Source organism: Sapajus apella, unplaced genomic scaffold (genome assembly GCF_009761245.1).
Source record: "Sapajus apella isolate SASKATOON/1434 unplaced genomic scaffold, GSC_monkey_1.0 scaffold47, whole genome shotgun sequence".
Classification (NCBI taxonomy): Eukaryota; Metazoa; Chordata; class Mammalia; order Primates; family Cebidae; genus Sapajus; species Sapajus apella.
This window is the reverse complement of record NW_022436987.1, coordinates 12281648-12301894: the sequence shown is the minus strand read 5'-3', so window position 1 is coordinate 12301894 and position 20247 is coordinate 12281648. Positions and strand designations below refer to the sequence as shown.

At 36.9% G+C, this 20247-nt stretch overlaps 1 protein-coding gene across 1 annotated transcript in view; it reads left to right on the top strand.

Moving 5' to 3' along the window:
- PIK3C2A (phosphatidylinositol-4-phosphate 3-kinase catalytic subunit type 2 alpha) overlaps positions 1-20247 on the top strand; it is a 121097-nt gene that overhangs the window by 43992 nt on the left and 56858 nt on the right. Inside the window, exons 3-8 of the mRNA XM_032240851.1 lie at positions 5020-5123; positions 11007-11164; positions 12902-13022; positions 13739-13850; positions 15445-15524; positions 15654-15717. Of these exons, the coding sequence (XP_032096742.1) occupies positions 5020-5123; positions 11007-11164; positions 12902-13022; positions 13739-13850; positions 15445-15524; positions 15654-15717 (639 nt within the window). The remainder of the gene's footprint in view (positions 1-5019; positions 5124-11006; positions 11165-12901; positions 13023-13738; positions 13851-15444; positions 15525-15653; positions 15718-20247) is intronic.

Genomic DNA, 20247 nt, shown 5'->3' with positions numbered 1-20247 from the left:
CTCTTTATTTGTTTTCCCTTGGTCAGTGCTTTATTCTTGGGGCTCCAATGTACTTAGATTGGAAGCTACTGATCTAGACTCTTATAGTGATGTGACACCTTGGCTGTCTGTGATCGAGATGCTGTGATGGTTAATTTTATGTGTCAGCTTGACTAGGCTATGGGGTGTCCAGATATCTGATCAGGCATTATTCTGCCTATGTCTATGAGGGCGTTTTTGGGTCAGATTTATGTTTGAATTGGTCAGCTAGGTAAAGCAAATTCCCTGCTTAATGTGAATGGGCCTCATCCAATTAGTCGAAGGCCTGAAGAATGACCCTCCCAAGAGTAAGGGAGAAACTCCTCCTGCCTGACTGCCTTTAAGCTGGATCATCAATTTTTTTCCTGCCTTTGGACTAAAACGGAAGCATTGGCCCTTCCTGAGTTTTGCAACTACGTCATTGGCTCTCCTTTGTCTCAAGCTTGCCAAGTGCAGATCAGGAGACTTGTCAGCTCATAATTGCATAAGCCATTCCATATGTATTAAAATAAAGAGATGTCCCAGTTCTGTGCCTCACAGATACAGGCCCTTATGTCTCCCTTAGCTTCCCAAGAGACCGTTTCCTCTTAACAGAGCTTGACGCAAAGACAGCTTTGACCGAGAATTTGCTCTCTCAGAGATCCTGATGGATGCTGATGGCAGTAAGCAGAGAGAGTTCCCTGTAAAGAATTACAGAAATTGGATGATTCCTAAATCTTTGTATCTAGCTCTAGAATATAATATTTCTGGAGTAGAACATTTCTAGATGATGACCTAAACATCTACATAGATTTTCAAACACAGCGTAATGGCTGGTCATGGTGGCTCACGCCTGTAATCCCAGCACTTTGGGAGGCTGAGGCGGGCGGATCATGAGGTCAGGAGATCAAGATCATCCTGGCCAACATGGTGAAACTCCATCTCTACTAAAATACAAAAAATTAGCCGGGCATGGTGGCACGTGCCTATAATCCCAACTACTCGGGAGGCTGAGGCAGGGGAATCGCTTGAGCCTGGGAGGTGGAGGTTGCGTGAGCTGAGATCACACCATTGCATTCTAGCCTGGCGTCAGTCAGAATGAGGTGAGAACTTTGTATCTTCCCCTGGAAACTTCTTTCTTTGTTCCATGTATTGGCTAATGGCATTGGTAGTGTTTTCTTATTATCATATATCTTTCGTTCTTTCCTCACCTTCCCCTTCCCCTCCCCCTCCCCCTCCCTCTTTTTCTGTTGCCAGGCTGGAATGCGGTGGCGCAATCTCTGCTCACTGCAACCTCTGCCTCCTGGGTTCCAGCGATTCTCCTGCCTCAGCCTCAAGAGTAGTTGGGACTACAGGCATGTGCCACCATGCCCAGCTAATTTTTGTATTTTTAGTAGAGACAGGGTTTCACCATGTTGGCCAGGATGATCTCAATCTCTTGACCTTGTTGTGATCTGCCTACCTTGGCTTCCCAAAGTGCTGGGATTACAGGCATGAGCCACCACACCTGGCCTTATATACCTGTTTTATTTGTTAAAAAATTTGTGTGGGTATACAATGTGAGGATTGCAAATATTAATCATTTGTAGACTTCACCATTAAATAACTTGGGCTAGAAAGGGGAGACAAAAATGTAAATGTGTATAAATGCAGTACAAAATAGAAAGTCTCGAGTGCTACAGCAGAAAAGGCTGTAAGATCTATGGAGAAAAGAGATTTGATGCTTTGGTTTGTTTGTATGGAGTTTGGAGGTGGAATTGGAGTATGGGTTAAGGGGATGGATGTAAAATATATGTATTTTTTATTCCAGAAAGAGTAGAGGGAAAAACCTAAAACTGTTAATGTTTGAGGTGAAATATTGGCTGCCTAGCTATTTTTTACCCTTTATGGACAAAACATTTGCGTTAACTTTCCAGATTCTATTCTTACCTTGATGTATGACTAGATAATTATTATATTCAGTTTTTGTCAATTCAAACTCGTAACCTGAATGAAAGGAAGGACCTAATTCATGAGAGGCACTGCAAAAAATGCAACTATTATTATTTTTTTAAAATCCTAAAATGCCATCTAAGGAGATTCAGAATCTGTTTTTAAAGTAAATAAAACATGAAGAGCAGTTCTTCAGGGAAAGATGATTCTTGGGTCAAGCAAAGCTTCAGGTTTTCCACAGCACTGCTCCCACAAAGGTCACAATGTTATTTTTCACGTTGTGTTTTTAGGAATTTTTTAGGATATTATTTTGAGAGACAGATTGACATGGTGATTAAACATGTGGGATTGAAACCAGACTGCCTGGGTTGAAATTCACACTCTGCCTGTATTAGCTATATGACCTTGTGAGTTAATTAATCTGTTCCTCATTTTTTTTCATAAAATGGAAGTTATAATAGTTCCCACCTAATAGAGCTTTTTTGATTTTATGATTTCTATGACAAATTCACTCGTCATATATAAGTGAATTTTAAGTTGTTTTGGGGGAACCAGAAGTTCACATTGAGCTAATGACTGAATGCTTCTAAACTGGATACAAAAATACAAAATTCAACAAAATGCTATTCATGTTCTCAAGGAGCTTTCACATGAGGACAAATATAAAACGGGATGTAGCAATACGACGTTTGGTTCAGACTAAGTACTTAGAAGTACAGGGAGAAGAATTCCTTCATTCTGAGTAATCATGAAGGGCATTGTAGATGAAGTTGCATTCAGTTGGACCTTAAAAAATTAATAGATTTTTGACACATATGGTAAGGGAAGTTTAAGAGGAAGGTGAAAGGAAAGGTCCAGAGGCGGGATAGCTCAATTTGTGTTTTATAGGAACAGGATATGATTCAAGCTAACTGGAACATAGAAATCTTTAGGGAAGTTCTGGGAAATAAGATTGGATTAGATTGCAGCAGTTTTGGAGTGTGAAACCAGAGGATTTGCTAGGAAATATAAAACCCCATTTTTTAGAGTAATATAGTCTGTTTGCCACAGTGGTTGCTTCTGTAATACAAATTGATTGATAAGTGATTGGTAACTATGAGACTGCTGTCAGTATAATGGGGAAGTAGCAATAGTTCAGACATAATCTTTCCCAACATATTAACTTTTTTGAAATAATCAGAAACAAACTTCCTACAACTTAAGAGAAACCTCTAGCACTATATGAAGATATTAGGAAAACACTAAGCATTCTGTAGAACTTTTTGAGACAGAATTTTGCTCTTGTTGCCCAGGCTGGAGTGCAGTGGCGCTATCTTGGCTCACTGCAACCTCTGCCTCCCAAGTTCAAGTGATTCTCCTGCCCCAGCCTCTCGAGTAGCTGGGATTACAGGGACCTGTCACCACACCCAGCTAATTTTTGTATTTTTGGTAGAGATGAGGTTTCGCCATGTTGGCCAGGCTGGTCTCGAAATCCTGACCTCAGGTGATCTACCTGCCTCGGCTTCCCACAGTGGTACTGTAATTTTAACTTCATTGTAATTAGTGTTGACTAGAAGCATATGCCCTAAAGAACTCATATCTCGAATGAGAAACAAGAGCCACAGAGTTTTAGGCTTCAAAGTATGTAATGCTTGGTGCAAATGGGAGCAGACATTTAGCTGTGCTAGTATTTTTATAAGGACATGTTATTGTTTTAGTTAGGGCCTTGATTATAGAGTTATATTGATACAAAAATTTATTTTTATTTTTAGAGATGGGGTCTTACTGTGTTGCCTGGGCTGGCCTCAAACTTCTGGGCTCCAGTGACCCTCTTAATTTAGCCTCCCGGGTACCTGGGACTACAAGTATGCAATACCATACTTGGCTACATTGATAATTCAGTAGTTTGCCTTAACTCTCTTTTCCCAAGAGACTTGTTACTTTTAGTTGTGGTTTTGTAGAACTCAAGGCATTTATTTTTTTCTCCAAATGTGTATATCATATTCTAGCAGAAAGGGCTCTGACATATATTAAAAGAAGGAAACTCTTAAAGGAATTGTTGCCCTAAATTCTCAGTTTAATTTTCTGACACAGAATCATCTTGAGTGCTGAGGCAGGCAGATTGCTTTAGCCCAGGAGATTGAGGCCAGCCTGGGCAACATGGCAAAACCCCATATCTACAGAAAATACAAAAATTAGCCAGGTAGGGTGGCCCATGCCTGTAGTCCCAGCTACTTGGGAGGCTGAGGTGGATCACCTGACTTCAGGAGGTCAAGGCTGCAGTGAGCCATGATCACATGACTGCACTCGCCTGGGCGACAGAATGAGTACTTGTCTCAAAAAAAAAATTTTGTGTGTGTGTGTGCCATTGTTACTGAAATCTGTTACAGCTCTTGAAAGGTTTGCACTTCGTTCTCACTGAATTTTGAATTGAGAATGTTCCAGTTCTAATTTTAAAGGAAATTTATATTTGAAATTTGCACCAAATCAAATACTTTTATGTAGTATCAAAATACTCTTAATGGACCCTGCTGTTTGGCTATGCTTGGGTGGTGAATTGGTCTCCCTAAAAATTGTAAACAGTTTTTGACGAGATGTAGACTTAATTTTTGAGAGACTGTGAGTATGTTTGTATAAGTTTATCAACCTAGAAAATGCCCATTCTCTCTTACGTAAAGAACCATCTGCTTTCTTGGAATTTGGGGCCTACTTGAATATATAGAATTTCTGGCTTATTAGAAGAGTACCAAATGGGCTTGATCTCTTCATTTTCTTAAAACAGAGTAATCTTTTAATTTCATTTAGCTGTAAAATTTCTAAAGTGTTTATTTTAGGAATATTTTGAATAGAAAGGTTTTTAGCATTCCATTCTGACCAGTACTGCCTGTTTCTACTACTAAGCAAGTAAAACCAATGAACTAAAATAAGGCTTAATTGACATTACTTTTACAAAGATAGAAATACACAATTTAAATGTTTGTTATTGATCTGGTTTTTTTTTTTTAACTCCATAGCTTTGTACATATTTTCATAAAAATGTGTTTGTGCTGTGCTGCTGTGTAGCATTTTGTGCATCTTCCACTTTTAAGATAAAAACACTTTTAATTACAGAAAGACCCAAATGGGACCAGCAGTTTGCCAGCTTCAAGTTCTCTTCTTCAGGAAGTTGAAGTACAGAATGAGGAGATGGCAGCTTTTTGTCAATCCATTACAAAGTAAGGAATTCTTCTTTATAATTGTTTGTTTGGAAAATTGACTTGCAAACCAATCTAATGCTAGTAATTCTAAAATTTTAAAAATTTTAATTATTTTCTTCTTGTGGCTAAAATTTCAAGTCAGAGTTAATTGGCATGTTACCACAAACTACAGTTGAACTTGTATCTTCACTTGTTAGGTTTCTTAATGTTTAGAAGAAAAAATTGAGGTCAGACCATAGACTGATAATATAATAACCAGTGAAAATATGACCTACCTGTAAGTTTCGGTATGCTTAAAAAATGCCTACTTTTGTTTTAGAGAAACTTAATTTTGCTATAAACTTTCTAGCATTCAAAATACTGTTCTACATATTTAAGAAGTGATATTATAATAGGCAAGTTTAGAAGAGCAAATATATTTTCTGAAGTTTAGAAAAACACATGTATAAAATATTCTCTTAATCTTAAATGTGTCTAATATTCATTATAGATGAGGAAACTGAGACTCAGAGAAGTAACCTAATGAAGTTTACTTGGCTATTCAGTAATATCAATAATAGAACCAACTCTCTTTTGCTTCTGGTTAAGCATGCCCATTATAGCACTATATTAGTCATGACTTCTGTTACAAGTGCTAGAAACCCATCGTGACTTTAAAAAGGGTCATGTCTTGGTTCACAAATCCAAATAGCAGGAAGAGGAAGGTTGGGGCAGAGTTCATTAACAGCAAGATTTAGGAATTCACTTACTATAAATTATCCCCCCTTCCTTCGATTCTCCTTGTCCACTCCCTTTCCTTTCCTTCTCCTTCCTCACTTTTCTTCCTCTGCCTTTCCTCCATGCAATTTAATGGTCTCAGTAGCAGAGACAAAAAAGGAGTCCCCTTAGCTAGCCAGATAGGAAAATCTCACAGGGGGAAAGAGTGGAACAACAAACCTTGTGGCCAAGAGGATGAGAGATCTGTTACCTAAAAAAGGGAAGTAGAACACAATTGGGAGATTTTTTTTTTCTGAATCCAGCATTGTCTTCAGTGTGGTCTACTTTAAGTATAGCAGGATTTGGGGTTCCCAGATCATTTTTGAGTATGTACATTAATGTTAAAGGACTTTATATTTAATGAGACTTTCTGGACCATTAATGATATTAAAACTCTGCCTTCCTTTATGTTACCTTTTAACCAACATTTCTTTTCTTCATAATACCTTAGGAAAAAAAATATTATCTGTAGAGTCACTTTTTCTTGGCAAATATTACTCTCCCCAAACAGGCCTTGTATTTTTCTGTTAGGCCATGTTAAGTAACTACTATATTTAAGCTTTGCAAGTTGAAAAGTTAGGCTCTCTGAGACCTACCTTTTTTCTCCCATTTGAATCTTAGAGCTATTTATACAAACTCTGCCACTAATTGAAAATGATTGTTTTTGTTTACACACACACACACAGGCACACTTATGTGTTATTAAACTGTGAATGGACTAAAGAGAGAATGAGTTCTTTTTGTAATTTTATTTTCATTAGTAGACTATGATTGAAACAGATATTAGAGCAGTAAGAAGTAGTACAGGTTTTTTGAAGCCATGTTCTGGAAACTTCTCTTGTTTCCCTGTGGTGACCGTGGAGATTGAGGTGAGATGTCCTTTGAGATTAGTGGCTCTGTTTTTTCCAGTATGCTCATTTTGCAGTGGATTTTTAAAAAAGTATTGAGGTGGCCATGCGTGGTGGCTCACACCTGTAGTCCCAGCACTTTGGGAGGCCGAGTCAGGTGGATCACCTGAGGTCAGGAGTTCAAGACCAGCCTGGCCAACATGGTGAAACCCCGTCTCAACTAAAAATACAAAAAAATTACCTGGGCATAGTGGCGGGCGCCTGTAATCGCGGCTACTTTGGGAGGCTGAGGCAGGAGAATCGCTTGAACTCGGGAGGTGGAGGTTGCAGTGAGTTGAGATGCCACCATTGCACTCCAGCCTGGGTGACAAGAGCAAAACTCTGTCTCAAAAAAACTCAAGTATTTAGGCTTTTAATTAGAAAGCCAATTCTTTACTTTTTATATTCTTTATTCATTTAAATTCAGCTATGAAATTAGTGTCAGGCTGTCAGAATGATATTTGTTTATCGTTAAAGTAAAATATAAAGCAGACATGAAATTTAGTGCCAGGTCTAGGTTTTGGTTTTTGTTGTTGTTGTTGCTCATCTGTGAAATTAAAGAGTTGGACTAGTGATCTTTTCAGTTTAAGATTCTATAATACATTGATGCAGGAATACTTTTCATTATTACTGAGTTTTTTGTTTCCTTTTTTTTTTCTTTTACACCTACCATAATTGACAAAGCTTGCTATATCTTCTAGTTATAGGTGCTGAAAATTTTTTTTTTTTTTTTTTTTTTGTTTTTTGTTTTTTTTTAAGGCAAAGTTTTGCTCTTGTCCCCAAGCCTGGAGTGCAGTGGCCTGATCTCAGTTCACTGCAACCTCTGCCTCCCAAGTTCAACCGATTCTCCTGCCTCAGCCTCCTGAGTAGCTAGGACTGCAGGCATGTCCCACCACACCTGGGATTTTTTTTTGGTATTTTTAGTAGAGATGTGGTTTCACCATGTTGACCAGGCTGGTCTTGAATACCTCACCTCAGGTGATCCTCCCACCTTGGCCTCACAAAGTGCTGGCATTACAGGTGTGAGCCACCACACCGGGTCGAGAAAGTTCTTCTAATAGTATTAAATACCAGTAGAAGTTATTGCCACTTTATTTTTGGTCCTTTAGGATAAAATGAGAAACTCACACTATACCTGTCTTTCTGAATAGCTTTCTGGTCTCTTTTCTTCATATGTATAATATTCATATATTCATATATATAATATTTATATCCTATAATAGTATCTTGACCCCAAGAACTTCCTATATGTTTTCAAGGACTTCAGCTCTGCTTTTGGTTAATTTTATTCTAAAGAGTGCTGACTGTACTTTCCTATAGAATAGTGTTAATTCACTTGAAATCTTTCAAAACCCTCATTTTTATCTTGTTTTTATTTTCTGATTTTGCATGATTGGTTATCGGTGCAGAATTTTAGTCTGATTGAGCACACAAAAGTAGAAAAATAAACCATAAAGGATTTTTTTTTTTTCTTTGAGATGGAGTTTCGCTCTTGTTGCCCAGGCTGGACTGCAATGGCGCTATCTCAGCTCACTGCAACCTCTGCCTCCCAGGTTCAAGCGATTCTCCTGCCTCAGCCTCCTGAGTAGCTGGGATTATAGGCATGTGCCACCATGCCTGGCTAATTTTGTAATTTTAGTAGAGATGGGGTTTCTCCATGTTTGTCAGGCTAGTCTCGAATTCCTGACCTCAAGTGATCTGCCCACCTCGGCCTCCCAAAGTGCTGGGATTTCAGACCTGAGCCACCATGACTGGCCTTTTTTTTTTTTTTTTTTTTTTAATTTTTCGAGACGGAGTTTTACTCCCTCTCCCAGGCTGGAGTATGGTGGTGTAATCCTGGCTCACTGCAACCTCTGCCTCGCGGGTTCAAGTGATTCTCCTCCCTCAGCGACCTGAGTAGCTGGGATTAAATGAGCACACTACCATGCCCAGCTAATTTTTTGTATTTTTAGTAGAGATGGGATTTCACCATATTGGTCAGGCTGGTCTCAAACTCCTGACCTTGTGATCCACCTGCCTTGGCCTCCCAAAATTCTAGGATTACAGGTGTGAGCCACCACACTTGGCTCCATAAAGGATTTTTGTTTCTGCATAGAGATACTGAATTTCCTGAACTGCAGAGCCATATTAAACAGATAAAAACTTTTATTTGAGTGTTAGGAAAATAGAAATTTTAGAGAAAATAAAAATTAGAGTTAAAAAAAAAAATACTCTTTATAGGTAGTTACTTAAGAACACCAAACTGTGTGTGGCTTAGAGGATCCATAAAAATACCTTATCTGGTCTTATTTAAAGTTAATAATTTATTCAGACAGCAGTTTTTCATTTAATAATTTAATTTGATTTTGCATGTTTAAACGTTTTCTTACAAAAAAAACCCTCAGTTGTAAGGAATGTTACCTCTTAGGTGTTTTTTGTTTTTTGGCAATTTTTATAAAGCAGACAAACCATGAGATTAGAAAGTCAATTTTACAGAAAAAGGAAATTAGTATATTTTCTGGACCTGGTGTCTTCCATGGTACCAAGTAAATACAAAAAGGACTCATTATAAAAACATTTTTAAAATGGTGGTAAAATATACATAACAAAATTTACCATTTTAACTGTTTTTAAGCGTACAATTCAGTGACATAATTACGTTCACATTGTTGTGTAAAAGAAAGGACTTATTTTAAGAAACGGAAATGCAAAGCTAAGTTTTATCACTGGAATTTTTGTCTAATAAATTCTTGTTTGAGCTATCATCAAGAATTTCTGCCTTTACTTTTGTAAAGCTAAGTTCCTCAAACAAAGCTAAGTTTTATCACTGAAATTTTTCCTCCTCAAACAAAGCTAAGTTTTATCACTGGGATTTTTGTCTAATAAATTCTTGTCTGAGCTATCATCAAGAATTTCTGCTTTTTCTTTTGTCATCCTTAAGGGTTTCTGAAAATTGAAAGCTTGCTTAGATATAAAAACATTCTCTAACATTTCATACAATTAATTTCATGATTTGATGTGAGCATCTGTCTTAGTGTTTGTATTGCTATAAAGGAATACCTGAGTCTAAGAAAAGGTGTATTATATTTTTAATATTGGATCCTTTGTGTTGCTTGAGATATCTGTGCAAAAACCAGATTTATTCCTTCACTAACTCATCTGTTTGACAAAGTTAAAGCACTTACCATGTACTAGGCACTGTTCTAAATGCTTTGTAAACTAAATTCACATAATTCTCATAACAGCCCTATCAGATAAATGGTAGCATTACCCCCAGATTATAGAAGAAAAAACTGAAGCAACAAGGAAATTTAATAACTTTCATATGTTCACACAGCTAATAAGTAGTATAGTCAGGATTCAAACAAAGGTAGTCTGGCTCTAGAGGCTGTGTACTAATGGTTACATTTGCTACCTCTCCACAACCTTTTTCTGTCAGCTCAAGCTATTTTATTCTACTTCTGTGGCTTAATTATTTTAATCTCTAGAGAAGCAAATATACAATACTTCTAGCATTCATTCTATTCATCGCCCTGTGAAAAGCAGATGGGAAGACTGGCACCTGTCTTCTAACCTCTAGAAAAAAGTCAGTTTAAAGAGCTCACAAGCGTAAAGAAGTTATCAGATCTCGTTTTGTCTTATGATAACAGCATTGCTGGCTGGAGATGAACAATACACCACATTCATGTATTTAATTTTAAACTGTGTTGCTCCTATGAATACCTTCACAGTCAGTTCTTTCAATTCCCTAAGTTTTAGAAATCACTTTGCGGGAAGAAAGGCCTTGTAGCATTGTAAAAAACCGTTGTCTATATTTTGTTCATCATCTAGCAGCCAAAAATAACATTTGTAGGAAAAAGGTCCTTAGAAGAAAAAAATTTTTAAGACAACAAACGTTTTATCCTTTTGACCATCACAGTTTTAGGTCTACATTGCCTATACAATAATTTAAAAGGTACCATTTTGTGTAATTATACTGTGTGGCAAAAAAAATTTGAAGCAGAAGACCTCATTTAATGCTGAAGCATGTGCTTGGGTGGTGTTGATAATGTTACCAAAGAGATCCTGGCAGTAATCTCTTCCTTTTCCTTGGGTTTCTTTTATTTAAAAGGAAAATGCTGGTATTTGGAGTTTCAACAGGAGTTCATTCATTGCAGTTCATGAGCTGCTTTAGAGTTGGACAAATACAGAACTGAGTGGCTGTAAACATGTAAAGCCTTGTTAAGAGCCCTCAGATGAAGCTTTCTAAAAAAGAATTTAACTTCTTTCTTGTGAACAGATTGAAGACCAAATTTCCATTTACCAGTCACCGCACAAATCCAGGCTATTTGTTAAGTCCAGTTACACTGCAAAGAAACACATGTGGAGAAAATGCTAGTGTGAAGGTCTCCATTGAAATTGAAGGATTTCAGCTACCAGTTACTTTTACATGCGATGGTAGGTTTATAGTTCCCCAAGCCTCTTGCTTTGCTCTGTTGGGGAAATGTTTAAAATATCAATATTATCATTCTTTTAATAAACCAATTTTGTTATCATGTGTCTTTCTGGCGTTCATATGGATAGTTTTCTGGTTAGAACTAATGGGGAAACAGGTTTCCTTTATAAATACATAATTCTCTGAAAAGTGCTGAGTAACTTTTGTTAATCAGTGGTTCTTGGCCCAAGACCCAGAAGCATTAGATAGAAAAGCTCATTACAATCTAATTTTTTTTTCTCCTTCATTTTATAACAGGAAGCGTGTTTGCTTATAAAGAGCTATCAGTGAAATTTAAATTCCAGATGTCTTGCTAAGTTTCTCTAAGGAGAAGATAATTCTCTTTTGGTTTAATTCTTTCTTCCAAACTTGGTATGGGTATCCTCTCTAGAGATGTCTAAGTCTATAGGAAATTTTTTCTTAGTTTTAAAAACTAATTTTATTTCCTTGCAGAGTTTATTGTGTTTCATAATGTACGTAATCTTAATGGGATTCCAACTGAGGAATGAGATCCTGTATTTCTACTGTACTTTGGCCTAAGAATTATGCCTTTTTTTTTTATTGGTTATGACTAGGAATGTGTCTGATATTCAGATACATTCTTTCCTGCTTTGTACTTTTGAAGGCCCTTTGAAAAAATATAAATCTGAAACAGAAAAACATGAGTTAACTGTAACAATTATTCTTTTAGTTGTTAAAGGAAAAGTTTTGTGGGTTTTTCTTGTTGTTGTTGTTTGAGAGAGTCTCACTCTTCTCACTCTGCCATCCAGGCTAGAGTGCAGTGGCTTGATCTTTGCTCACTGCAGTGAAGGTGACAGTTAGACCCCATCTAAAAAATATAGCCTACCTGCTGTATTTTTATTTTTCATTGGAAAATTTACCAGGCAAATGTCAAACATTTAAAATGGTGAATCTTTTTCTTATAATTTATTTTAAATCACTGTTTGCTAGATACTGCTAAATATCATCTGTGGGGGATTGGTTCCAGGACCTCCTTCAGATACCAAAATGCAAAGATGCTCAAATCCATGATATAAAAGACATAGTATTATCATATAATCGATACACATCCTTCTGTGTACTGTATTTGTTTTTTGTTTAATTTTTAAAATTTTCACTTGTATGGGTACATGGTATATGTATGTGTGTGTGTGTGTATATATATATATATATATGTGTATATATAAATGGAGTACAGGTGATCTTTTTTTTAAAGCATCAAAGAAGGATTAACATGATGTTTTGATACAGGAATACAATATGTAATACTCCCATATACTTTAAATCATCTCTAAATTAGTTATAATACCTAATGCAATGTAAATGCTATGTAAATATTTGCTATCCTTTATTGTTTAAGGAATAATGACAAGGAAAAAAGTGTGTACATGTTTGGTACAGATGCACCTTTTTTCTTTTCAAATGTTTTTTTCCATGATTGGTGAATCCACAGGTGCAGAACCCACATATATAGAGGACCAACTGTATTAGGTTAAATAAAACATATTATTAAAATTAGTTTCACCTTTTTCCATTTACTTTTTTCAATGTGGCTATTAGAAAATTTGAAATTATAAATGTGGCCTACATTTGTGGATTGCATTACATTTCTATTGAATAGTGCTGTCTTAAATTATAAGTAATACAGTCTTGAATAAGTACATATGAGCAAGTAAGAATGATGACTAACTCTTTTACAGTGAGTTCTACCGTAGAAATTATTATTATGCAAGCCCTTTGCTGGGTACATGATGACTTGAATCAAGTAGATGTTGGCAGCTATGTTTTGAAAGTTTGCGGTCAAGAGGAAGTGCTGCAGAAGTAAGTTTATTTAACTACTGAGCAACATCTTTGGAAATTTCATTTTTAATGGTTTAATCTAGAAAAATTTCGAGTTAAATTTATAATGCACAAATACATTGGGTCCTATTGAATTGATTTATTGAATCAGTAAACTTGTATTGAAATATACAATGTCTAAGATATGTCTAAGACAGTGGTGGGGTTTCAGAGATAAGTGAGACATTGTATTTCCTTAAGGAGCTTGTAGTTTTTATAGAAGAATGGCAGGCAGTTGCTTAATAAGTGATATAATGGGTCGTTCTTTCTGTAAAGAGTCAATAGTCACATCATTATAGCAGCATGCACTGTTACTTTATACACAGCAGTCAGCTGTGATTTCGTTTTAGTTGCCTGAAATAATCATTATATGAACCTTTTTCTTATCCAGGTAATTTATTATATCTAGCATTTAGTCTAGTTGTTTTACAGACTTTATTCTCCTAGCCTTCTAGAAATGCCCTGTCCCTATTTTTCTTACTTCCTTCTGCATCTTTGTCTTCATCTTCTTTCTTTTTTACATTTACTCTTGTACAGAATAATTTCTCTGTTTAAATGCTCACACTTGATTTTAAAACTGTTTCTGTATTTTACCATTCTCTTTAATTTCTGATGCAGGTGCAATTTCGATTTTACCCTCACCTTTATAATTTCTAATTTGAATAAAATAATAGTGAATAATTAATATATTTTAACAGTAATCATTGCCTTGGAAGTCATGAACATATTCAAAACTGTCGAAAATGGGACACAGAAATTAGACTACAACTCTTGACCTACAGTGCAATGTGTCAAAATCTGGCCCGAACAGTAAGTGTGTAACTTCTAACCGAATTGCATTTGTTTGAATCTGAATAATTCTGGTAATTAGCCAATTTTCAACTTGTACATTTTTCATGATTTCATGGTTGGAATGAGGTGATGAACTCGTCCTCAACAGGAACCTGTTAGCAAATGAGGAGAGATTTTCAATCACGGAGGTTTAGGTAACATACTCCTCAGAGGTAGAGGCATATTTGAAAATCAAAGTGGAGAAATTAAGTTTGGTTTGTAATAGCTATACAAGAATGAAAACATGAGGGTGAGTCAAGGAAAAATGAGGAAGAAGGAAAAATTTTGAATACTAAATATGGGTTGGGGTTGAAAAGAAAATCCACATTGACCTTTGTACCAAACTGAGAAAAATAAATAATTCATCACAAAATGAAAACTAATTCTCTGTTTTAAAAGTTCAGTACTTCAGCAGGTGGATGCTCTTTAAAAAACAACAATGCTTTCAGTGCTTTTTTTTTTTTTTTTTTTTGAGGTTAAAGCAAAATAGAATGCAGGACATTTAGCCATTTTGTTTTACTGTTTGAACCCTTGATGAACTTATAATTGAATTTTTAATCTCAAAAGAAAGTTATTCTTCATTTGGTAGAATTTTTGATGGAGAAATATCAGTGATGTCTACTTTCTTTTTTTCTTGGTTTTCTTGAGTTTTGCTTTTATGTTAGGCAGAATTTCTTTCAGTTTCTTTCTTTCAATTTCTTTCAAGACTATTTCACAAAATTTAGTACATTTTGGCAGTCATTGGTAACATTTCTTTTCAATTTCTTAAGAAATGATTTTTTTTTCTTTTTTTTGGAGATAGAGTTTCCCTCTGTTGCCCAGGCTGGAGTGCAATGGTGTGATCTTGGCTTACTGCAACCTTTGCCACCCAAGCTCAAGCGATTCTCATGCCTCAGCCTCTGGAGTAGCTGGAACTAGAGGCATGCACCAATCCATCCTGCTAATTTTTTTTTTTTTTTTTTGTATTTTTAGTAAAGACTAGGTTTCAGTGTGTTGGCTGGGCTGGTCTCAAACTCCTGTCGTCAAATGATTTGGCCTCCTCGGCCTCCCAAAGTGCTGGGATTATAAGCATGAGCCACTGCATCCGACCAGGAATGATGTTACTGATTACATTTGCATAGTGTATAATTAGAGTAGAAGAGACGAGTACCTTGTTCATGACGGGGAGTGGAGGGAAAATTAACATTAGAAAAAATAATGCAGAAAATTAAATGTCCTCTACCCCATTTGTTTTCTACCCCATATTCAGTTGGCTATCAGCCATAAAAGTGTTTTTAGCTCTCTATTCTCTATATATAGAACAGAAGTAGTTTTTTCTCTAAAAGCTATTTATATATCTGAAACTAGACTTGAAAGCATTTACGTTTTCTATTTAACATTTTTTTTTTTTCAGGATGTTGACTTTTTTTTTTCTGAATCAGTTACACATAATATTTAATTCTGATAGAATTTTATTTTCAGTTCTCAGAAAAACACTGTAGTTTCGAGATTTTTATCATATACTTAACTATATTTAGACAATAGAAAGACCAAAGAGTGGATTTGATTTTTTTGTGTATATGTGTTTGTTTAGACAGAAGATGATGAAACTCCTGTGGATTTAAACAAATACCTGTATCAAATAGAAAAACCTTACAAAGAAGTCATGACAAGGTATATAATCTAAATCATTAATTGCAGGTTTTCAGACTTTGTTTTTGGATACAAATACACTTATTTTGGTGATTAAAACAATCATTTTGCATGTAGCACCCTTCAGCCACAATAACTTGTTTCTTTCAGACACCCTGTTGAAGAACTCTTAGGTTCTTATCACAACCAAGTGGAACTAGCTCTTCAAATTGAAGTAAGTTTTAATTCCCATTTTGGCATAATGACTTAAAGATTTTTGTTTCTTCTTTCTCTTAAATGCTAGTGTTGGCATTGGATTAAATATTTTATGACTTTTAAAACTATATATATTTTTAATTTACAAAGAAAATGGGTTTAACTGACTTACAGTTCAGCATGACGGGGAGGCCTCAGGAAACTTACAATCATGGAAGAAGGCACCTCTTCATAGGGCAGTGAGAGAGAATGAGTGCTGAGCAAACAGGGCCCCTTATAAAACCATCAGATCTCATGAAAACTCACTATCATGAGAACAACATTGGGGAAACCACCCCCATGATTCAGTTATCTCCATCTGGTCCTGCCATTGGCATGTGGGGATTACAATTCAAGGTGAGATTTGTCGGGGGAGGGGGGATGACACAGAGCCAAACCATATCGTTTTGCCCCTGGCTACTCCCAAATCTCATGTCCTAACATTTCAAAACACAATTATGCCCTTCCAGTAGTCTCCCAAGAGCTAAACTCATTCCAGCATTAACCCAAAAGTTCAAGTCCAGAGTCTCATCTGAGACAAGGCAAATTCCTTCCATCTATAAGCCTGTAAAATCAAAAGCAAGTTAGTTATTTCCTGGATACAAGAGAGGTACAGGCATGGGGTAAATACAGCTATTCCAAGTGGGAGAGATTTGCCAGAACAAATGGACTATAGGCCCCATGCGAGTCCGAAATCCAATAGGGCAGTCATTAAAGCTTAAAGGCTTTTTTTTTTTTGAGACTGAGTTTCCCTGTGTTGCCCAGGCTGGAGCACAGTGGTACGATCTTGGCTCACCGCAACCTCTGCCTCCTTGGTTCAAGTAATTCTCCTGCCTCAGCCTCCTAAATAGCTGGGATTACAGGCATGTGCCACCACATGACTAATTTTTGTATTTTTAGTAGAGATAGGGTTTCACCATGTTGGCCACGCTGCATTTTTAATAGAGATGGGGTTTCACCTTGTTGGCCAGGCTGGTCTTGAACTCCTGACGTCAAGTGAACCGCCTGCTTTGACCATACAAAGTACTGGGATTACAGGCATGAGCCACTGTGCCCAGCCAAAATATTCTTGACATTGATGTTTGTTGTCAAACATTCTTGACACTGATGTTTCATGTTTTGTTTTTGGACCTAACTTACCTCAAAAATTTACAGTAATGCTGAAGTTAACATGTTTATTGTCACTTCAGCTCTGTTACTAAGAAGAACTTTCAGTTCAATTCTAAAAGCATTTATTAGATGCTTACTATGTGCTGAATGCTAGAGTTATGAAAATGAATGAGCTAGTCCCCACCTATCAGGAACTTAAAAATTAGTGGTGAGGGATTTAAATGAAACTTCAATATAGTATAGCAAAATGTATTATAGAGGTATGCCTTGGAGTTCTTTGGGAGATCAAGGAAGGGCACCTTACCTAATTTGAGGGTTCAAGGAAGGCCTCTTAGAAGGGGTGTTGCCTGAGCCAAGTCTTATGCAGCATAAGTTAGCCAGAAGAAAATTCGGAAGGGTATATAAACAAAAGCAGATAGGTGTAATAGTTACATGGAAGTATAAGCAATTCTGTGATAGAGTACAAAGTATGAAATGTAGATTGGCAGATGACATTGGAGATAGCTATGTGATTATTATCCTTATCATCTATGTTAAGGAATTTTGCTTTATCTGCTAGGTCAGGAAACCATATCCATTCTACTTTCTAATTTGTAAATAAAGGAAAATTAATGAAACCATACCTCTGTTTTTTTGAGACAGATTCTCATCCTGTCACCCAGGCTGGAATTCAGTGATGTGATCTTGGCTTACTGTAATCTCTGCCTCCTGGGTTCAAGTGATTCTCCGGCATCAGCCTCCCAAGTAGCTGAGATTACAGATGTGTGCCACCATGACTGACTAATTTTTCTATTTTTGGTAGAGACAGGGTCTCACCATGTTGGCCAGAGTGGTTTTGAACTTCTGACCTCAAGTGATTCACTCACCTTGGCCTCCCAAAGTGCTGGAATTACAGGGGTGAGCCACTGCACCTGGCCCCATCCCATTTTATTTTTACATATTGTCTCTTGTCATTTACGTTTGTGCTCCAACACTAGAGTTGAGTAGTTGGAACAGAGATCGTATATTCTGCAAAACATAAACTGTTACTCTTTGGCCCACTACAGAAAAAGCTGGCTGACTCCTGCTTTAGCCACTTAAGTTGTTTTTAGCCTAGGGTGGATTGGGTGAATTGCTTAGTCCTGTGCTCTGAAATCACTCTGGCTGTATTGTGGAAGTTAGATTTCAGGTTGGGATTGGTTTCAGAGAGACTATTTAAAAAGGTTTTTGTAGTAGTCCAAGTGAAAGGTAAAGAACATGGAGAAGCTAAAAAGGAGAGAACTGATTAACAATATTTAGGAAATAAAATTGAAAAGATTTTGATAGGTGATGAGATGTGAGAGAAGAGGAAAGAGTGTGAGTATAGGATGGCTTCCAGGTTTTTATCTACTAGTACATTCTTACCAGCATATAAATGCATTTATTCAAATATGTTTATTGAATATCTCTAGTAGACTGGAGTTTACTAGAATCTGGAGTTTTGTATGGAGTGTTCAGGCTAGAGATAATAAACTTGGGAGTCATCGGAATGTAAATGGTATTTTGCAGCTGTAAGACAGGATGAGGTCACCAGGAAAATCATTGCAGATGAAGAAGAAGAGAGTTACCCATCTTAAAAAAAAAATTAATGCCCTGCCGCCCTGCAGGAACCACACCATTTCTCTATTCTCCTTGCAGTAAAACTTCTGAAAGTTGAGTGGTTTTGCTGCTTCAATTTCCTCTCTTCCAATTCTCTTATATACCCACTTCAATCATTTGGACTTCCATGATCCTGAATTCAGTAGCTAGTTCCTAATCGATGGATGGATGGATGGATGGATGGATGGTTGGTTGGATGGTTGGATGACAGGGTGTCACTGTCGCTCAGGCTGGAGTGCAGTGGTGTGATCACAGATCACTGCAGTCTCAACCCCCTGGGCTCAGGTAATCCTCCCACTTCAGCCTCCTGGGCAGCTGAGACTGCAGGTACATGCCACCATGCCCAGCTAATTTTTATATTTTTTGTAGAGACAGGGTTTCCCTATGTTGCCTGGGCTGGTCTTGAACTCCTGTGCTCAAACGATCTTGCTTCGGCCTCCCAGAGTGTTAGGATTACAGGTGTGACCCACTGCACCCACCACGTCTTTATTCTTCTCAACCTTGTCTGCATTTTTTTGTATAGTTGATCGTGTCTTTCTTTTTGAAATATTTAGTTGGCCTCTGGGATACCACTTTCTTGCTTTCTTTATTTCTATTAGCTGCTCTGTCTCACTCTTGTTTGTAGCTTCTTCCTTATCTTCCTGACTGCTAAACAATAGAATATCTCCAGGGCTCAGTTCTAGGACCTTTTCTCTCTCTATTCACTCCTAGGTGATCTTAGTATATCCTTATACTGATTGACTCTGAAATTTATATGTCTAACCTTAACCTTTTCCACAACTCCAGACTCAAATATCTATTACCTGACATCTTTATGTGAATGTCTGATTAATTAATATCTCAAATTTAAGATGTACAAAACTGAACTTTTAATATTTCATATCTATTCATCCATTCGTCTTCCCTTTCTCTTTATAAGAATTTATTATTTATTTATTTTGAGATGGAATCTTGCTCTGTTGCCCAGGCTGGAATGCAATGGTGCAATCTTGGCTCATTGCAGCCTCCGCCTCCTAGGTTCAAGCGATTCTCCTGCCTTAGCCTCCCAAGTAGCTGGGATTACAGGCGCGTACCACCACACCCAGCTAATTTTTGTATTTTTAGTAGAAATGGGGTTTCACCATGTTGGTCAGGCTGGTCTCGAATGCTTCACCTTAGGTGATCTGCCCGCCTCAGCCTCCCAAAGTACTGGGATTACAGGTATGAGCCACTGTGCCTGGCCTAAGAATTTATTTTTTAAGAGCAATATTAGGTTCAGAGCAAACTGAGAGGAAGGTGCAGAGATATCTCATATACCCCTTTCCTTACACATGAATAGCCTGACCTCATTACTTCCCTTTTTAATAAATGGTGGCTTTGTCCTCCATTTGCTTAGGCTAAACCCCCGAAGCCATCCTTGACATCTCAAGTAAAAGATCTTATACATTCCACATTCAGTCTAATTCCAGTCAGCTCTATCTTGAAAATACATTTAGAATGTGAGCACTTTCATCATTACCAAAGCTATACTCAAGTCAGTTGCAGTAGTTTCTTACCAATTTCCCAGTGTCTACCGCTGCTTGTTTGCTTGCTTGCTTGCCTGCCTTCTTTCTTTTCTTTTTTCTTTTCTTTTCTTTTCTCTTTTCTTTTCTTTCTTTCTTTCTCTTTCTTTCTCTTTCTTTCTTTCTTCTTTCTTTCTTTCTTTCTTTTTCTTTCTTCCTTCCTTTTCTTCCTTCCTTCCTTTCCTTCCCTTTCCCTTCTTTCTTTCCTTCCTTCCTTCCTTCCTTCCTTCCTTCCTTCCTTC